The sequence below is a fragment of the Mus pahari genome, chromosome 9 (genome assembly GCF_900095145.1).
Source record: "Mus pahari chromosome 9, PAHARI_EIJ_v1.1, whole genome shotgun sequence".
NCBI lineage: Eukaryota > Metazoa > Chordata > Mammalia > Rodentia > Muridae > Mus > Mus pahari.
This window is the reverse complement of record NC_034598.1, coordinates 23,124,879-23,147,307: the sequence shown is the minus strand read 5'-3', so window position 1 is coordinate 23,147,307 and position 22,429 is coordinate 23,124,879. Positions and strand designations below refer to the sequence as shown.

General features: G+C 38.9%; 1 protein-coding gene across 3 annotated transcripts in view; it reads right to left on the bottom strand.

Moving 5' to 3' along the window:
* Pkib (cAMP-dependent protein kinase inhibitor beta) overlaps positions 1-22,429 on the bottom strand; it is a 97,071-nt gene that overhangs the window by 18,306 nt on the left and 56,336 nt on the right. Inside the window, exon 1 of one of the 3 annotated variants that reach the window (XM_021205615.2) lies at positions 9,814-9,898. The exons of the other annotated variants lie outside the window; for them this stretch is intronic. Within the exon in view, the coding sequence (XP_021061274.1) occupies positions 9,814-9,898 (85 nt within the window). Of the gene's footprint in view, positions 1-9,813; positions 9,899-22,429 lie in introns of those variants that run through there. 3 annotated transcript variants of the gene reach the window in all.

Sequence of the window (22,429 nt, the reverse complement as noted above, 5' to 3'; positions counted from 1 at the left end):
AAATAACACCTAGATGGCAGAGTAGTGAGAAAAATGTTAACATGAATAAGGGAATTTCATAAATTTTCTAGTGCAAAGCTATCAAAGTATTACTACTGTTGCATTTTAAACANGAACATTGTCTCTAGTTCTAATTTTAATTCACAATGACTTATAATCTCTGTGACAGCCATGTTCACTTAAAGATTCCTACTTGAATTGAGAAAGGCTCAATAAAAGTCAGAAACCAATTTTTAGAGTGAGGTCAGGGTGTTTGAACTTTGGCCTTTGCTGGGCCATGCTGGATGGAGCTGTATGGCTATGCATTGCATATCAAATACACATCAACTACACAAACAGTTGTAAAATGTGGTGGGCAGTCATTAGGCTGGCATAAAATTTCTTTTTGGAGGCACTCAGAACTATGAGTTTTCCTCTCAGCACTGTTTTCATTGTGTCCCATAAGTTTGGCTATGTTGTGGCTTCATTTTCATTACTATAAAAAAAAGTCTTTATTTCTTCCTTGACCAAGTTATCAATGAGTTATCATTGTCTAGTATAAGACAAAAATAAATGAAAATTTTATTTACATTTAAATTATTTATTATTATAATTAAGTACACTGTAGCTGTCTTCAGACGCACCATAAGAGGGTGTCAGATCTCATTATGGGTGGTTGTGAGCCACCATGTGGTTCCTGGGATTTGAATTCAGTACCTTTGGAAGAGCAGTCATTGCTCTTAGCCACTGAGCTATCTCACTAGCTCCCAGAATTTTTAATGTTCAGATTTTTTGCTTGCAGTAAAAAATTTTCAACATATATTCATATGTATATTAAAGTTGTAGCACAGAAAAATTTTAAGAAATTAAGCATTTAGTATTCAAATGCAAACAATTTTATTCTCCAATAATCTTCCAGATGAAGTCATACATAAGTCTGAATACTTTTCCAGTACTGTAATACTATTTCCAAACTGGACTACTTATGGTAATAATATGAAGTGAAATAAAGTATGATAAATACTTCAGTACATGGCACAGGATGCTTAGCTATTTGTATGGTTGCACAGGGATAGGGAATCCCATCTATAAATAATTCTAGAGGCCAATCTGTTATGAGGCCTCATCAAATCCATTGCAGTTTCCCAGAGGTACAGTTGAATCCAAACATAAAGCCAACTTGTCAAACTCTTCCCAAGTCTGGACATGGAAGCATCTTTCTTTCATTGAGATAATGCTTCCTCCTGCTCCACTCCTTAGCAGAAGAGAGTAGCCACTGACAAGGAGAAAATAAAACTTCTAATGCAGTAAATGTTCTCCTAAAAAAACTAAGCATGCTTTCCTTTAAATACATGATCTTTTCCTACTTACTCCCCAGTGCTGGAGAGATTGAAACTATACACTTGATTTGTTGGTGTGTGTGTGTGTGTCTGTGTGTGTGTGTCTGTGTGTGTGTATGCTTGCATGTATTGTATTTATGTGTCCCTGTGTGTTGTAACATCTAGACCACAGACACTTTTTACTTCTCCATTCCTTCTAGCTATAAACCACACCATGGCACCCTCGTGTTTCACAATTTCCATCATTTTAGCAATCCTCACTTTTATAAGAGATCCAAATTGAATTGAAGAATTAGAAGGAGACATTCTCACCAAAGGAAGAAGACAGAAAGAAATTTGAAAAAGAAAAATTCAAAACATGGAGACGAGAAAGGAATTCCCAGTTTTGCCTAGTGACTCTGGAACCACATGATGAGCAGCTCAGCTCCACCAGGGGAGCAGGGAAGGACAAGGTTCATTCCAATATGGGAAGTGGGTGTGGCTCCCCAGGGAGCAGCCAATGTGGGTTAGAGACTGACCTGTGATCTGCCCCAGTTCACCCTTTTCCTTTTCTAATTGCCTCTTCACACACACACACACACACACACACACACACACACACACACACACACACACAAAAAAAAACAAAAACAAAAACAAAAACAAAAAAAAACAAAAAAAAACAAAAAACAAACAGGAACAAAGACATTCAAACCTCACATTTTGCACTTGTGAGGGAAATAACACAACTTTAGAATTCTTAGAACCGACTTGCATGTGCCTCAGGTGGCTTGGTTTCTCTGTTAAGGACATAGCTTTAATGTCAAATGACAGTTGATGACATCAGTAGAGAGGAGAGAAGGAGAAGTTAATATAACCATCATGGTCACACTAGAAATGTTTTTATGTTCCTCAGATTACTGTAAAATCTGGGTGGAAAAGCTGCTTACTAAATTCACTAAACAAATGTGAATTACAAGGTGGTACCTATATCAACTATGATAATAAATAATAGCCAACAGTAAAGTTTACTTTCACATTTCTAAAGAACAAGATAAAAATCAAGACTGTAAGTAAAGGTTTCAACCACAAAGTGGATTTTGTTACACTACCACATTCAAATAGCTCTGCCTGAAGGCCCTAAGCTAGGAAAATACAGGGCTGTGAGCGTGTGTGTGTGTGTGTGTGTGTGTGTGTGTGTGTGTTTGTGTGTGTGTGTGTGTAACAGACATTAATTATCATTTGCAGAGTTATAATTAATGCAAAACTCTTACAGCATCAACTTTTATCCTCAGCCAGGCATTCGGTATCTCTATGCTCTGACACAAGCCTTCTCTGAAAATGAGTCATTAACACTAAACTGGACAAACTGACTGACCTAAAGTCAATAGCATAACCCATGTCATAGGCTGTCCTTAGAGACTTAATTAGAGTCAGCTTAACAGAACATCGGCGTTCATGACAATGCTCTATCATAGCCTTGATAATACATTTCATCTGTGTAGTTACTAACCAGAAACATTTAAAAACACTGGCTGCTTAAGTCTGAGAGTAAAATGAGTTATATTAACATATTTTGATATTAATAGTAGGAATTTAGTCAGCAGAGAACTTCAAAGTTTTGCTGAAAGTAAAAAGACTATAAAAATAATCATGAGTCAGTTTCGGGGATGTTCCCTTTTAGATAGTTGGACTTTCAATTTCTGTATGTGGACTGCATACAAGAAAGGACAGTATCAGAGGGAGTTATGACTTAATGTGGGTCACTACTAGGTACTGGAGTCCTTAAGAACTCACACCAATGCTCAAAGTGTGCATTGCAGTCCTCAATTGAAATGGTTTTCCATTTGGTACTTCAAAACATACATAATATATATTGAATGAATACATTCACTCACATATATATAATATATATGATATATATATAATAGATAATGGATATTATATTTGTATGTATATATTATATATATTTATATTTATATATATATAATATATTGAAATGCCATACCTATATATCAACTGATTTATATATTGTATATAATATATAAAGTACATATTATATATTATATATACATGCATATATACATACATGCATTTATACATTTATTCACATATATGTATAAATATATTAATATAAATATGTATATTATATTATATACATTTATATATTTAATATGTATATTATTTTTTAGTAATGAATCTTATTTTATCCATTTAATGAAAAATTTCTCAGAATGTATCTTACTTTCCCTGTAATGAATATAATTTTCATCTTTTCTCTCTGGCTGCAAAGAAAAGAGAAAAAATGATTGCATCCTTTTGAGCTCTGGTTTGTTTTTTCATTATAAGTTAAGAATGCATTTTAATATTTGATCAACTGAAAACAATAATCAAAATCACAGTAGCAAAATTTTAAGTATTAGAGAGGGTTTTTTTAGGTCATAAAGTAAAGCCAAAACAAAACAACCATAATAAAAACTCAAACAAATAGCAAATGACAAGAAAAATTGTGTCTTTAAAATATTTTTCTAAAATTATGTGTATAGTAACCTATAATCAAGCTAAATAAATGAAAATATATTTAAATGGATTCATTGAACTGTACAAAATCTTTTGCAAAATAAAAATGTCACTATATTTTTATTATATAAATACTAAGAGTTCATGAAAAATTATATCTAAAATATTTTTATAAGCAATTAAAAAAATAATTTTGATACTTGTACAAATCTATTGCTTTTAAATGTGTAAGGAGACAACCCAGTAAGAAACCTAGATTGAAACAAAGACAGGGGTCTCAAATGGGTAGAGATGCTATGACTTATTTTTTTCCTCACTTAGCATATTTTTTATTAGGTATTTTCTTGATTTACATTTCAAATGCTATCCTGAAAGTCCCCTATACCCTCCCCCCCACCATGCTCCTCAATCCACCCACTCCCGCTTCCTGGCCCTGGCATTCCTCTGTACTGGGGCATATAATCTTTGTAAGACCAAGGGCCTCTCCTCCAATTGATGGCCTACTAGGCCATCCTCTGCTACGTATGCAGCTAGAGACACAAGCTCTGAGGGGTACTGGTTAGTTCATATTGTTGTTCCTCCTACAGGGTTGCAGACCCCTTTAGCTCTTCGGGTAGGTTCTCTAGCTCCTCCATTAGGGGCCCTGTGTTCAATCCAATAGATGACTGTGAGCATCCACTTGTATATTTGCCAGGCACTGGCATAGCCTCAAAAGAGACAGCTATATCAGGGTCCTGTCAGCAAAATCTTGCCAGCATATGCAATAGTGTCTGGGTTTGGTGGTTGATTATGGGATAGATCCCCGAATGGGGCAGTCTCTGCATGGTCGTTCCTTCCATCTCATCTCCAAACTTTGTCTCTGTAACTCTTTCCATTGGGTATTTTGTTCCACATTCTAAGAAGGAACAAAGTATCCACACTTTGGTCTTCCTTCTTCTTGAGTTTCATGTGTTTTGCAAATTGTATCTTGGTTATTCTAAGTTTCTGGGCTAATATCCACTAATCAGTGAGTGCATATCATGTGTGTCCTTTTGTGATTTGCTGTGACTTCTTGTCTTCTCCTCCAGGGTCATTGTTTTACAAATTTTCTGTAATGGTGATTCTTAAAGTGATATATTTTTCTTAGTTTTTGAAATTACGATATAATTACATCCTCCATCCCTCCTCTTTCCTACCTCCAACCTCTCACATACACCCCCCTCGCACTCTCTCACATTCATGACCTCTTTGTAGTTGTCCTTACAGATCCCATATAAACTTTTTTAACAGGGACACTAACAAAATCATGTTGAACATGCACAGTTTTTTAAGCTCTTCAGTGAAAATTCTCTTATGTGATCCTGTGTTGTAGAGTTGTAATTACTAAGGCAATTTTAAAGAAAAGGAAACTGAGGAGCCTTAATGCGTTAGCTTCAGCCTAGAAAGACATGATCCATCCTTCCTCACTAACTCTTCAGTTGCACTTCCTGTAACAGTTACGAAGGGCAGCTGTCTCCTTTCACCTTTGTCTTACTGAGCATCTGCAGAGTGCTTTGCTCAGGGCCAAATTCTGGGGAAATAATGACAAAAAGACTAAAACGTGTAATGTACACAGTAACGACACCCATGTGTAAAAGGTAAGTCCCCACTGAAGAAGGGAAAGTCTAGCTAACATAGACTGTTACTGAGTTGGGAAATACTCGTTGCAGGAACTCTCTCTCTCTCTCTCTCTCTTTTTTTTTTTAATAGACATGACTACAGCTTAAGTCAGTGGGGTATTGAAGTCTCCCACTATCAGTGTGCGATTTAAGCTGTAGTCATTTTTTTTTTAAGATTTATTTATTTATTATATGTAAGTACACTGTAGCTGTCTTCAGACACATCAGAAGAGGTATCATTACGGATGGTTGTGAGCCATCATGTGGTTACTGGGATTTGAACTCAGAACCTCCAGAAGAGCAGTCGGTGCTTTTAACCGCTGAGCCATCTCTCCAGCCCGCAGGAACTCTTATTACAAAGAAACAAATGCCATTAAAATGTATGAGTAGATCTTTTTCTGTGAGCACTGGAGAACCCTGAAAATCCCCCAGTTACATAGGAAAGATGAGCATGAGAAGTGCAGACCCGTGTCAAGGAGAGCCATTTGAAGGCTATTAGAAAAAAAAAGTTTTATAAGTAAACCTACCATAACACATACCATTTACAAATGCAATGACCAAGGATAGTTTCATATTAAAATTGGGACAAAGATAAAGACCTTAAACTATCATGCCAGATGACTTATCAAATGTAAACAATAAATACTTCATGTAAAAGTTTAATAAGTATGCTACAGATAGTATCGAATACAGTTTTCATCTAGTAGATGCTGCATTATAAATATTTTCATTAATTTGAATGTTACCTGGCCTTTTCCCTTGTTGCTTTAAATATTTTGTCTTTGTTCTGTAAATTTCATATTTTGACAAGGCTGCACACTCTCTCCCCATCTATTCAATATTCAGTAAGACAACTAAAGGAGATCAAGGGGATACAAACTGGAAAGGAAGTAGTCAAAGTATCACTATCTGCAGGTGATCCGATAGTGTATATAAGCAACACCAAACAGTCTACCAGAGGACTCCTACAGCTGAAAAACACTCTCAGCACAGTGGCTGGATACAAAATTAACTAAAAGAAAAAAAAAAAAATCAGTAGCTCTCCTTTATACAAATGAAAAACAGGCCAAGAAAGAAAGTAGGGAAATAACGTCCTTTACAATAGTCACAAATACTCTAAAACACCTTGGTGTAACTCCTGTATGACAAGAACTCCAAATCACTGAAGGAAGATATCAGAAGATGGCAAGCCTCCTATGCTCATGGGTCAGTAGGATTAATGCAGTGAAAATGGCCATCTTACCAAAAGCAATCTACAGATTCAATGCAGTCCCCATCAACATTCCAATATCGTTCTTTACAGAACTTGAAAGGGCAATTCTCAACCTCATAGGGAAAAGAAAAACCAAACCAAACCAAACCAAACCAAACCAAACCAAACCAAACCAAAAGCAAACAAGAAACCAGGATAGCTAGAACAACTGTGAAGAATAAAAGAACTTCAGGAAGCATCTCTGTCTCTGATCTCAAGTTGCACTAGGCAGCAATGGTGATAGAAACAGCAGTGGGTATGAAACCTGAAAAGGCCACCTCCTGTAGCCGGGCAGAAACACCATTGGAGCAATAGGAACACCAGCTTCACACCCAAAATTTATTCTGTCTACAAGAAACGCAAGGAAGGGGGTAGAGCAGAGGCTGAGGGAATGGCCAACCAATGACTAGCCCAACTTGAGACACCATTTGTGATGCTTGCAGACAGGAGCCTAGCATGATTGTCCTCTAAGACACGAAGTAGCTAACTCAGACAGATACAGAGACCCACAGCCAAACATTGGATGGAGCTCCGAGAGTCCTATGGAAGAGTTGGAGAAGAAATGAGGTCCCTGAAGGGGATAGGAACTCCATAGGAAAACCAATAGAGTCAACTAATCTAGACTTCTTGGGCCTCTCAGAGATTGAATCACAAACCAAAGTACATACACAGGCTGGATCTAGGCTCCCTTCACATATAGCGGATGGGCAGCTTCGTCTTCATGTGGCTTCCCCAACAACTGGAGTAGAGGGTTATCTTTAAAGCTGTTGCCTTTCTGTGAGATATGCTCCCTTAACTGGGCTACCTTATCCAGCCTCAGTGGGAAAAGATGCTCAAGAGACTTGATGTGCCAGGATACAAGGATATCCGGGAAGGCCTCTACCCTGTTAGAGGAGAAGGGTGAGGGGGAGTGGAGGAGGGATTTGGGGGTTACCAGGAGGGGAAGCAGCAATCTGGATGTAAAGTAAATGAATGAATGAATGAATGAATGAATGAAAAAAATAAATAAGACAAGTTGAATGAACTATAATGTATATACCTTATGCAAAAATTCAAAGCTCCTCTCTTGCTCCATTTCTTACCCTCTTGTTCCTACTCTCGCCTCTCGCCCTCCTTCTCCCTGTTCCTTCCTCCCTCTCTCCACGTGGCCATGGCTGCCCTCTGCTTAAAAAAAAAAAAAAAAAAAAATCAAAGCTTGTGGTAGTTCTTGTAATCACACACATATAGCTCAACTACATAAAATAAGACTATGTATTTTGGCTTTATAATCTAAAGACATAATATGTTTATCTATTTATGAGCAGATCATTTATATCCATAAAATCGTTGTATTTTTCACAAAATTCTTTACTATATGTTGTATCCCTTGAAATTGCTCATCTTTTCCATTATAGCATAAACTTTAAAAATTCACGGGGACTACTGATCTTTGAGCACTAAAAATATTTCAGGGCATGGTGGTAGAAGCCTGTAGTTCCAGGACTCAGCAGGTTGATCTTTGGGAGTTCAAGGCCAACCTGGTCTTTAAAGCAAGTCAGGACAGCCAGGACTCGTTACACAGAGAAACCCTGTCTTAAACACCCTCCACCAAAGTCTATTTTTACCCTCATTTTGACAGGAATGACTCTTCTAGGTTGAATAAGCAAGCACCTCACATAATCTCACGCCACTCCACACGGGCACATAAGAATTTGACAACTGAAATGATTAATTTCACGTATCTGCTTGACTAGGCCATAGGATGCTCTGATTATGGCTAAGCATTCACCTGGATGTGGTTAGGAGAGGGCTTTTAAATGAGACTGGTGTCTAACATAGTGGCCTGTGTCAAACTTATCCTTCTCAGTAAAAATGGAGTAAGGGAGAACTGGGTTCTCTGCCTGCCTTTGACTTACAGCCTGTTTTCCTCTGCCACTGAACTCAGACTTGGATTGGGACAGCAGTCATTCACCCTGGTCCTTAGACTTAAAAGGAGACTAGAATCAACAAGTTTATTCAAGAGTTGAGGAGAGAAAGAGAGAGAGGAGAGGCCTCATTTAGCACTCACCTTGATCTTTGTAATCTTTCATTCTTCTGGGCTTATAAAAAATTATCTTACTTATTTGCCAACATAGATATCACTTAAAATAGAGTTTTAGAAATATTTGATCCTACCATTAAAATGTATGTACTGGGTTTTCACGGTAGTTGTATTTTGGGGTTTGCTTATTTGGTCATGAAGTCATCCAAAATTTCTAGAAAAGTTAGTTCTGGTTTTAAATTTCAATTCTTTCACATCCAAGTAATAGCAAAGTTTCCTTCTCATTTGGTCACAAATCTTCACATATACAGATGTTCAAATATGTAAATGCCATCATTCTTTAACAGTCTTATTTTAAATCTCAGGTCTTCATTTTCCCTTTGTAGTCTTGAGAGTCTTTAACTCAAAATACCATTCATTTTCAGATTAAAATTTATTCTTTCTGCACATCTGGGGATAATTTATGACATTCTACAGGATTCATTCCTTCATGTGGTTTATAGCATTAAAATTAAGGTTTGTGGCTCCAACCTCTGATAAAATGCTAAGGACCTTGAATTACTTAATGGCACGTTTCTCTCTACTCTGCTGCCACAGTAAAAACCCTAGTTAAATCATTCTTAATGCAGGGAGCAGTTACTGTTGCTGCTTATCCTAAGGTAGCAGACTCATTGCTGGTGGACTGTATGACAGTATGGTGTCTCTGTCAACCAGTCCAGTACTGTCTATTTCCACACTATGAAGCCCTTGTCTCCAAGATGAATATTGTTAACCACACCCTGATGTCACATGATAGCAGGTTGAGTTTCTTTCACAGGTGGTCCCCTGAGGCAGCTTCTTCTAAGGGCGTTCCTTGACCAAGCAGAATTCCAGCCCCTCTTACTAAGCAGGCTAGAGCTCAGAATAGAGTGTCTATTCTGGTCACTGTCATGGGTTAATTAAGGTTACAATAGAGATATTGTTTGTAGTTGTACATACAGGGACTGACAAGAGAAAACCCTCTTTGTAAGGTCTGTGGAAAGGAAGGAAAGCACCTTCCTGCAGAGAATTAAGGCATTCCAGTTGTTGTTCATGCAGGGTAGTGACCTTGCTGGGCTTCTGGGCTGCCGCCTCCCATGCTGGTCTCCTTTGTTTTCTTTTGACCCCCAGGGGCATCAAGGTGCTTATCCATGGTGGCCTGTGGCCCAGGTGCTGATGAAAACAAAAAGGGGATAGGAAGAGGAAGGAGCATTTGGCACTCAACCAATCTTGGGATGCAAAACCTATTGCCAACATGCCCTGGGCTCAAGCACTCTTGCCTAAAAGCACACCAAAAATCTAATTTTGCAATCAAAAACCCAGGACCACATGCAAGTCATAGAGAAATAACTTTGTGGGATGTGGATGTCTATCCCAGGGTGATGAATAAGGACTCCTAGGAGAAAGAGGCAGCCACTTAGAATGTAGACAGACAAGTTCCTGGACATTTTTCCCACAATTGTACCAAAAGTCTACACAATAAACAGTTATGTAGAGACAGAGGTAGAAGTATAAAATTTTACCTGGATAGAAATCCAACATATTCCCAGAGAGTTATTTTTCCACTAAAAATTGTTAAAAAGAGAAAGTAGGAGGAGGGTTTAGAAAGTGGGGCTGTTCTCAAGGGTGGTCTTAATCAAGTTTGAGTTGCAGATCAAGCATCATTTCCCTGCATCACATTATCGACTGTGCTTCTGTTGAGACCACAGAAGCCCTGATCCACAGGGTTGGAGGAAAACATCCATGGCATCCTGTAGGTCACACCCTGCAACCTTGTGGCACCTGTTGTAGACATGAATCCAAACCTAATGCCTTTAAACATACAAGCCAACTATTACCATGAGGCAGACCTGTAAGTTTGAAAATACTGATTTCAGGAAGAAACATAAAGATGATAAAAGTGAAGGGGACCCTCCCCTACCACCCCTACTAAGTATATCCTGTGCTTACAGTCACCACACACACACACACACACACACACACACACACACACACACACACACAAATTGAAAAAGATAAAGACTAAAAAACCAAAATAAAGAGAGAGGAAAACAGCAAAAGAAGCAGAAACAAACCCGTACGTGTTAACCTAGCTGAAGATCCAAAACTGAACTGAAAGAGTTATAGCTCCAAGGTAAAAGAGCTCTGATCTCCTTTTGTGTCTCTCCAATATGAGTTAATCGTCTACAATGATGTCTGCTGAAATGTACCTACTGGCAAATTACCATGGCTTTAAAGATTTTTAAGGGGGCCCGGAGACGTATCTCAACAGTTTAAAAGGCTGCTCTTTCATAGGACTTGGGTTCAATTCCCAGTACCTACATGGAAGCTCACAACTGTCTATAACTCCAGTTCCAGCGGATCTGACCTCATCAAATGAGAAATATATGCAGACAAAACACCAATACCCATAAAATAAAAAAATAAATCTTTTTTAGCCCAGGGGTGGTGGGATACACCTTTAATCCTAGCACTCTGGAGGCAGAAGTAGATAGATCTCTGAATTTGAGGCAGCCTGGTCTACAAAGAGAGTTTTAGGACAGGCAGAGCTATACATAGAAACGCCACCTGGAAATAAAAAGCTAAGTAAGTAAATAAACAAATGGCCCACTCACAGGTAAATCTGAAGTGCTTATTAAATTTGAACATATTATTTCCCATAATCTTAGGTGGAATAAATAAGGTTAAAAACAGAACAACTTATTGCTTTATTCATCAGAAGTAACTAACATCTTACCCAAATCCCTATGATAATACAGCACATATTGCCTTAAAATACCACATGGTAGTCATAGATGCTCTAACCCAATGCACATTAAATTAGATCTTAGACACAAATTTGTCTGGAAAAATGGGAAATCCTGATCTCCCACCCCTACCCCCATGTTAACATAATCAAGATGACTCATTTAATTTAAAATAGTATCTTCAGGGATCAAAACTTATTATATCACAGCTCATAGGTGAAGGAGCGATTATCCTGATTCTACATTTTAGCTCACTTGGTCTTTTATTAGTCCTGCTTTAAATCTTAGGGAGAAGGACATGATATTCTACAGTGGATGTCTGCATCGTAACATAAATTCCCATTCCATAAAGCCCCATATAGCTAACAACCTGATAACTAAAAGTGCTGACCTCATCCAATCAATAACTTGCATATGTTTTACAATTATTAATTTGACTAATATGATGGATTTGCCACACATTTCAACAGCCTCTTGGTCATAGTTGCTTTTTACCTACAGAGAGCCACAACACATCTTAACTGGGATGCTTTGCGGATCCAGGAGCAGCAATGACATTTCACACATTCCCTCCATGCAAGTACTCAAAATGTATGTATTAGTGATAGAAATAGTAAGAAAGAGCTTATAAAAGCATGTGGGTCACTGCATCAGACATTAAATACTTGAAAGTCCCTTGTTAACCCATGGGCTTTTCATCCCTGACACTGTCAAGGAATAGATACCGACATTCTTAATGCCCACAACTGAATACAGGTTCAACATATGCAGTGATTTGAATGATATTGGCCCCCACACATTCATATGTTTGAATACCAGGTCCCTAGTTGGTAGCTCTGTTTAAGAAGGATTGGGAGGTACATCTTCATTGGGGGAGATTTACTTGTATCTGAGACTCAACATTACTTGTATGTTTCAGTATATACCCTCAGCTTCCTGCTTCAAGATTTGAGCCCTCTGAACTTCCTGATGCCGTGTCTTTGCCTTACCCTCATGGCCTTAAATCGCTGGAACCTAACGACCAATGAAATGTTTTCTTTTATAAGTGACACTGGCCATGGTACTTTATCATGGCAATAGGAAATAAGACAACATATATCATTCTTCTTTAGGTTCTGGAGGCAACATACTCATTTAGAAATATCCATAAAGTTAGTCCATGTTGAAAGGGACCTTCCAGTCCAAAACTAGATAATCTGTCCAAATTGTAAGTGATAAACAACAGAAACTTCGACCACTTCATCTCATACCCCGAGTCTCTGGGCTGCTTATGATAGTTATGAATCACCCGTGGGATTCTAGTGAAGAATAACATGCCTTTCCTGACATCATACTATCTTTCAGTAGAGTGGCAGACAGTGAAATTAGAATAGACTTTTGGAACAGAACCTCACAGACCTTGAGTCTGCACTCAAAAGCATCCAGCACCCATATGTTCTGGATCATTGAAGCCATACTCCTTTAGCTTGTCGTATCTCCTGGGATCCCAGATACAGAATGAAGTCACATTTCAACATTTTAACAAATTCTCTTCCCAGGAGTGGCGGTCTTCTTGATCTATCATTTGTCAGACACCATGAAATCCATGGTTTCTCCATGAGCATTCATCCATTTCCCAATGTTCTTTGTCATATGACAAATTTCTTTGGAAGACCTAAGTAAATACACAGTAGTAATATTTGTTTACCTATAATGGATCTTGATGGAGAGTTGTTTCCTTTTTTCTTCTGGCAAAAACATTCCTAACAAAGGATAAAGCCAAGGGGCAGTTCACTGGACACACTGCCAGGATTCCCATCTGAACACATTTGCAAACTTGTCAACCATTAGCAAGAGTTTCTCTTTTAGGTAAAGAACACTGGGAGTTTCTTGCTTTACAGATATAAGCTCAAAGCATGAACCAGGGTAACACATTTCTCCTAGTAGGGTTACACCACAATTTAAGGCCTATCAGGGTACTCCTTATCGGCCTAAGAGTCCAAGAGAGTAATAGCAACCTGAGAAATAATCTTGTGACTGAAGGATAGAAAGGGAAAAGACATTCAGTTCCCATGTATCCTGTGTCCATACCAACCAACAGTGGGGTACAACTTACTCCATTCTACACACTGCAATCTACAGTTGATGGTTTAACTGTTTCAACCCTAACATTGACTTGAAATGTACATAGTTACATCCTCTGCTCCAGCCAAAGATATTTGGAGCCTAACGTTTATTGCAAAGGCTCTTGTTGGTGCTTGAAACACACTGAATAATTTTGGTGTCTCAACCATATTCCCCAAGAGCCTGGAAAGTTGGAGGTGGTCTTTGAGCTCACCTGCCTAGGCATTTCTGTTCCCCATGACTTCTCAGCCTTCTATGGGCCATAGTAGCTATGAAACTTCTCTATCGTGCTTAGATTTTCCCTGGGAACTAAGCTGTAATTCTCTTTCTTGGATTTGCTAACCTCACTGAAATTTCCATTGCTATTTCTTTGCTGCTCAACCAAGAGGGGAGGAAATCTGGAGAGCTCAGCACACACTCCATAGCCATGTTCTCCCCCTCATGGCACAAGTTCTCCCACTCTCTAGTAAATCATTCATTTCCCTTCCCAGAAACATAAAACCTAACTCCTAGAACATTGTTTGTTTTTTCCTTCAAGGTGTGTTCTCAATTCTCATCTCAGAAAGTTAAAGCCAGCCTATTGTCAGGAAAAAAGGTTGGCTCTCAAGAATGCGAGTCTTTGTTTCCACTTAACCAATGATAGAAACATAGGTGATTGTGTGTATCATTCTCAGCTAACAGTGTCCATACAAAACACTAAAGGAAGTTTAAAGAGTAAAGAAATCTCAGTTAATAATTAAATTGTTATCAGCCATACAAATTTAGCAGCTCTTCTCAACTGAGTCTTTAGTGAGGCAGTTGCTTTATATACAAGTATAAACTGTACATTGCTTTATTGCATTATTTCATGTAATCATTACCACAAATATCAGCATGTGTGCATGAGAGAGAAAGAGAAATCAAGAAAACTCATAAACATGAGATGACTAAAATTGAGTTTTCCAGACATCAAGAATCTTGTCCTATGTTAGGATTTAAATTTTTTATGTATGATTCCAGAACATGGGTTTTTAGTCATTTCATTAGGTTCTATCAAGTCTCCATTGGCCTTTATAAATTTGGGTAAAATTAGAATAAAATAGAAGTATCTTAATTTAGAAATAAGCCACCTAAAAGTTACCTACTACCGCCATCTCCCACATGCATGACTCTCAACTAAAATTGTCCTTCTATGACCCACATATTCTCTACAGTGTTTCTATTTCTATTTTAATTCACTTTATTGTGTGTGTGTGTGTGTGTGTGTGTTTATAACTGCATGTGTGTGTGATTGTAAATGTGTGTGTGTGTGCCTGTGCGCGCGTGCGTGCCAGTGGTCATAGAAGACAAAAGAGGATGTTAGGACCCTGGAGCTATAATTATAGGTAGTTGCAATCTGCCCAATGTGGGCAGAAAAGACACACCTGAGTTGAATTCAGGTTCTTCGAAAGAACAGAAAACACTCTTAACCACTAAGCCAACCCTGTCTCCATAATATTTTATCCTCAAAATACATTTTTAGCCCCTCATCTGATTCAAACTGCTTTGAATTTGCTCTTAAAATTTGATTTGCTCCTCAAAACATAAATTGCAGGACTGAGGAAGATACATAGAATTTTGAATACAATATATAGTCTTTATGCTACTCTTTAGTTATTATACAGTTTATATATGGAGAAAACACTTCCATATTCATTAAAAGTCTTTCATAGAATAAATAGAAGGGAATTCCTGTTTAAACAATAACATTTATACTATTCTCTACAATAATATAATATGAACTGCTTTATAATTTAATCATCGTGTAATTTCTAGGTGAGTTAAATTTATCCCCCACCTTGTTTTCCATTCACAATAGGGAACAGAACTTGTTCATTGCAGACAGTATGAAGCCAGTGTAAACTTTTGTTTTTAATAACCTTAAGCTTTTTTCAAATATTATTTTAGAGTTATTCATGTTTTTTATCCTTACAGTTTATTAGAATATTAAAATTACTTACGTCTTATAAAAAGGCTTCTTTTTCTTGGAAAAGAAAAAAAGACACTCATAATGAAATAAAAGAAACTAACCAGTGTCAGATGGATGCTCTCACCGTTACTGACAGCTGGGGACTTAATGCTATTCGCCAGTCCTTTGAGTCATTTCTATACACTAAGTCAAACTCACAGGAAACACTGCAAAGTCCTGAGATTCCCCTTTGAAACATAAGACTTGATGGCCTTCTCCTGTCTATACACACGTCATCCTAGAGATGCTTTCTGCTCAGTAGCTGCTGAATGATCAGCCAGTGGACAGCATCTGTCTGCCCTGACAGCGACCTCATCAAATTGTATAGGCTTTAGGTACTTTTATAGCTTTACGAACAGCATCATTTTACCCCCTGGTGTCAGGCAGTGTGCATTAACTCCTCTTTATTCTTTTTTGTCATTCCACCAAGATCTAGATTCTCAGATTTGCACTTGATTAAATTGTGGAAAACAAGGTCTCAGAAAGTCGCAGCCTGCCTGTGCCAGCCTGGAGCCTGACAAACTGAATTTATAGCAAATTAGCTCTTCCTGAGATCTTTTTAAAAATCTTCCTCTGAGAGCCAGGAGTAAATGCAGGAGGAGGGAATGAATCAAAGTAGAGAAACAACAAAATCAAACAAACCCTATTTGTGATGATTAATCTTATGCCAGAAGAATGTGTCCAGTTTGCCAAATTTGTGCATAACTCTGCATAACTGGTGACAGTTGTTATCAATATGGACTTCCGAGCATTCCCCAGAGCTTCTTAGTTACTGTCTATGTCATATATATTCTTATTTCTGTAGCTAACTGAGGTTAACACGTTTGAGAATGGAATTAGAATAAAGCTTAGTTCACTACATCTTTCTTACTACATCCTATACTTTCCCTTACACCCTTTTCCAGAATGCACTGATTCATTTATTGTCACTCAGCAGGTTATAATTGGTGCTTTTAACAGCATGGCAATGCACATACTCAGTCTCGGAGACCTGCTAGTTAGAATTCAGGCCTGAGTAAAATTTTCTTTATCGTAAGTTAAAAATTAAACTAAATTGAAAAATAAATGTTTGTTGCACTTGTTACATCAGGATATATGCTAATGTCTTCCTCTGCAGTCTTCCACCCTTCCTGCTCATAACCAATCATGAGGTTCACAGATAAAGCAATTTACCATCACGTCACTAAACACTGTGGAGGGCATCCCTCCCCCAGGAGTGACAAAGACTCCTAGGAGGCAAAAACAAATACTTCCTGTGCGTTGGCCATGGATGTCAGGGGTTCAGTGGAACACTTCAATTAAGCTTCATAAACACTGACCTTGTGTTACTCAAACTGTTTGAAAACCCTATCTTTACAGGCAGAAAGTTTTAGGTGAATTTGGTACAAGAATAAAACATCTGTTGGTTTTTTAAGCCTTCAGCTTCCATGAACCAAGAAAGACACTAAGTTATTCCACCTCTCTAATCATATTCAAATTCTGCACTGATAGGCTTTCACATCTGTAAAAGGATGATGAAGAACCTTGGAAAAGGAAAATTCTCCCATCCATCTGAATTAAAATAACTGAAGAAGAAAACAAAACGAAAAACAAACAAAAAACCCAAACAAACAAACAAAAAGGCCCACCTGAGTCTACAAGAGTCTTTCTTCTCATGTTGCAACTTTCTTAAGAGAGAATGATTTATTCAAGTTTGTAGTTCAAGGCTACAGACCATCAAGATGGCAGGATGTTGAAGAAGTTCATCACTTCAGAGTGAAGTTCATTCACTCACAGTAAGAAAGACAAAAATGATAAACGCCTGCTCCTGCTCAAGTGCCTTTGTCCTCTTACACAGTTAGGCCTTCCTACCAGGGAATAGTGCTGCCCACAGCAGTAAGTTTCCCTTCTCAAATAATACAGTTAAGATAATCCCCACAGGCATGCAGAGATGCCTGTCTCCCACATTCTCTCAAGTTGACAACTTAACACTAGCCATCACAATGAACAGCCTGTAAATTAGCCTTAATGCTGATGACTTTCAGATGTCTTCTCAAACAACAGTGGTGTACGGAAAACATCAAAGAGACTTGCTCACAGAAGCTGAGCTGTGAACTGAATTGGCACTGAAGGGAGCCTGGCCATCCTGAATCTTTGAGATCTCCTTGGGTCACTTAATTGTGATTTTTTTTTTTTTTCTAGTTGCTGTTACCAAGATTTAATCGCTTAGTTTAATTGGTTTAGTTTTTAAAAGAAATTCAGCTTAGTAATTACCTGAATTAGCTTTACTTATTGAGCAAATTGACTTCAGAAATAGAAACACCGTTACATTATAATACAAGGAAAATTTTATATCAATTGGGAATTAAAAACAGTAATCAAGATGGCTGAAAGTCATTTTATTTTACCAAAGCAAAAGGAAATTCTTTTTGTTTATTTGTTTTGAAATTCTGAAGAATAATTTTCCTTACAAATGGTCAGATATAAGTTTTTCACTTATAAATTTACCTGAAAATATCTATTGGGTGTTAACTATATGCCTGATATAGAACTCTTTATAGAAGTAATCATAATTAACCACCAACACAGGACTAATATGATTTAAAACTACAGTAGGTCTCAGGAATGTTGATGCAGCGTGGGACCTCTGCATCAACATCAGACTCATCAGTAGTCTGAGATGAATGAATAAAAGCAACACTTGCTGAGAGGTTAGAGAAAAAAGTGTTTTACAAGGAGAGAATAACATGGCACATTTCATGGCTGTAAGAAGACCATGCAAGGCACTGGAGAGATAATTCAACTGTTAAGAGCACTGTTATTGTTACAGAAGATGCATTTTTGGTTCCCAGCACCCATATAGTGTCTCACAACCACCCTTACGTCTAGTGCTAGGGCATCACATTTCTTCTTTGGACCTCTAAGGAATGCACATGGTACACACACAAACACCCAAGGCAAAACACCAATACACATAAAGTAAAATTAATCTTAAAACATAAAGAAAGGGCATATAGCCAATGCACAAGAAAGATGGCACCAAACAGCCGGAGATAAAGGAGCAATTTGGTAAAAAACATGTCACTCAGACACATTAAAAATTAGGTATGGACAGCAACAGGAAGCCACTGAAGGATTTTTTAAGAAATAGTGGACAATGAGACCTGCATTTCAGGGTTTTTTTTGGCTGCAACAAACGGCACAGATTGGAAAGAGGAAAAATGGATTTAAGAAATGAGCAAAGGGGCTGGAAAAAATTGGTTGGCCTGTAAACACAAGGACCTGCGATCCTCAGAACCTACAGAAACGCTGGATGTGAGTCTGTATGCCTGCGATCCTCAGAACCTACAGAAACGCTGGATATAAGTCTGTGTGCCTGGCACTGGAGGGATAGAGATGTGGCATTCCTGGAGTCAACTGACCAGCCAAGGTTATCTGACTAGATGTTAAGGTTAAAAAAGAGACCCTGTCTCAAAGTGGAAAGCAATGGGAAATAGACACCCAACACCAACCTCTGGTCTCCCTGGCAAGTGCACACACATGTACTCTTAGTCACATGAACACACATGAACACACACACACACACACACACACACACACACACGCGCGCGCATGCATGTGAAGAAATGAGTTTGCAGAGACTGAAGAGATAACATATCAGTTAAAGTACTCATGACTCTGTCTCAGCTTGCAAATCTGGGTTGAATTTCCAAAACCTATGTAAAAAAAAAGGGGGGGGGACAAAAGAAGAAAGGAAGGAAGGAAGGAAGGAAGGAAGGAAGGAAGGAAGGAAGGAAGGAAGGAAGGAAGGACAGGCAAGGCAGAGCATTTTCTAGCTCTCTGCTTGAAGGAAGGAAGGCAGGAGGGCAGGCAGGCAGGCAGACCAGGCATGATGGCACACACTCATAATCCCAGAGTTGGTGAGGTAGAGGCAGATGAACCCTGGGGCTTGGTGTCAAGTTCAAAGATAGTGAGAGACTCTGCCTCAAAATAAAATGTGCATAGTTACCAAGAAGCCACACCCAAGGTAGTCCTCTGCACTCTATACTCATACATACCTACACACTTGTAAAATGGAAGAATTTAGAGAACATTGCAAAGTCTAAGTTAGAGGTGAGAATAATTTGTAAGGTAGCTCGTGTGTCCTACTTAACAATTCATAAACTCTCAAGTTATTTGAATTTCAAAATTGACCTGTTTTCACAGAATTACATGTGGCAGAGCTAAAAAGAAATCAGCAATGAAGCGTGAGGCACACAGGCTCCACAATGGGTTGTCATCTGATCTGCATGCTCCTGTTTCTTACGTAACACCTTGGGCAAGCACAGAGATGGTCTAAGCTGCTTCCATTTCTTTGGAGCTCACAAAAACCAAACCTCCCAAAGTTGGGGAGACTAAATGTGACAAATGCACGTAGACTCCTACTTGTGTGAACAACCCATTCCTGTTGAGGAAACCAGAGACAGGTTAACTGGTGTCTTCCTCTCATTGGAGAGATGTTCGTCTCCCTTCTGAAGCCTGGGCTTTCTTCTGGAGTTTCTTTCTTAGCAGGGAACACAGTGATGGAGTTTGATAAGAGGCACAGAGGAAGAGGTGGGAGGGCCACAGTGGGGGTGGACATGGGCCACACAGCCTGCCTCTATGGTGCCTTGGATGCTCTCCTGCTGAGTGCGACTCTGGAAGGGAGAGACTCTTGCTTTCCAAATGCAGTTGGACAGGCAAGGCAGGGCACTTTCTAGCTCCCTGCTGGACTGCTCAGAGAAAGTGGATTCACTGGTGTTTCTGGTTCCTGAAATGGCAGAGGCAGAGTCAGCCTAGTATGACAGGGGCAGCGCGGAGTTGGGAGAAGAAATAGGATTTGTAATCCCTGTCTTATGTGACCATGGGTCAAACACGAAGTTACTCTCCTCTTCTATGAAGAAGAAACAAGCCAGATGGTCTCCATCAGTCCTTTCCAGCAGAGAAAGTCTACCATGTAATGAATTTCTCAGCTGACTTTAAAAAGAAACATTCTCTCATATATTATATCCCAACTGCAGTCTCTTCTCCCTCTTCTCCCCCAGTCACCTTCCCTCACCTCCATATCTACCCCATCCTACCCCCCTCTCTCAGACAAGAGCAGGCCTCCCAGGTACATCAACCAATCACGGCATAATGAGCTACAATAATACTATGTGCATACCATCACATCAGTGTTGGACAAGGAAACCCAGTAGGAGGAAAAGGGTCCCAGCAAGCAGGCAAAAGAGTCAGAGCCAGCCCCTGCTCCCACTGTTAGGATTCCCATAATGAGGCCAAGTGATTGAGGCATGACATATATGCCGAGGATCTAGGACAGACCAGTACAAGCTCCCTGATCTTTGCAATACCCCCCATTATTCCCAGTCAGTTGACCCTCACACCTGGCTTCTCTTAGACATCTCAACACCAGTTTTCCACTCTCTCCACTTGATTTGGATTGCCAAACACAAGTATATCCTTTCATCCACACAGGCCAGGCACACATACAGCTCCCTTGCTCAACACGTAGAACATAGGGAGGCTGTAATTCAAAATATAGACATCAGAGACAGGTTTGTTTTTTTTCTTGAAACCAAATATCTATTCAATCTGCTAAATAGGGATTTCAGGGGGAAGAGCTCTAGGAATACCCCTTTGTAACAACCCAAACCACAACACTTCCTTTAGTATTAATGACCAAGCAGTTTGAGAATCTCACTTTTTAAAAAAGACATCTTTCTCAAAGTCTGGTCCACAGATTACTTTGCAGGTGAAGGATCTAAGATGTTTGCTGGAAACAACAGCAAGTGTGGCCAAGAAAGAATCCGTCCTGAAACAGTTGCCAAAGTGATCCCAGGGCGACCATCTTAACTTGTAAGAGAGTTTATATATGTTTACTAAGGAAGTCATCATGGTATAGAAGGGCAAGGTTTACAAAATGACATAGAAAAGATGGGGAAATGTGAGAGTAAATGTGGACGTCTTCCATATCTATGTAGTATAGTTCCATCGTTTTCATTTAGTTCCTGTTACAAGCTGTGAAGGAAGCCCTGTAGCCTGCATTGTACAGTCAAGTGAAACATCTCACGAGTTCAGGTACTTCCCCCAAGACTAAAAAGTTAGGAAGTGCATGGATTAGAACCAAAAAGTAACATCACACAGCTAGGAATCAGACTGTACTGCTACTGAATGCCTAAGAGTTGTATATACCTTATAACTACACAAGTAGCTAGATTTTATTTGATGAGGCAAATTAAAAATATGTCAAGTTCCTGTTGGCTGGATATATTGGCTACTCTGTAAACGTTAAGGTCATGAATACTAATGAGGAGTGATTTGAGAATTTCCCGGGATCATAAAAAGATCTTCAGCAGTTATTATTCCAGGTCATTACACCCACAGACACAGATGTTTACAGTTGTGAAGTCCAAACATATGAGGTACAGATTTCCAAGCCAGTGAGAACCTTAGCTAATGGCCTTGCTTTCTTGATCTTTCCTCCTTGGCATTTTTCAACCTGTAGCTCTTGAGCCTTTGGGGATTGCATGTCAGCCATCCTGTATACCAGGCATTTGCTTTACAATCCACAAGAGTCACAATATTACAGTTAGGGAGTAGCAATGAAATAATTATATGGTTAGGAGGGGCGGGTATCACCACAACAGAAGGAAGTGTACTCAAGGGTCAAAGCATTAGGAAGGCTGAGAACTCTGCTCTACAGCACGGTCCCTGGATCTGTACTCTTGAACTTGATGTTTATCCACACAGTTTTCTTGCAATAATAAGGTATAAAAATGGTATCATCGTGCCGGGCGTGGTGGCACACGCCTTTAATCCCAGCACTCGGGAGGCAGAGGCAGGCGGATTT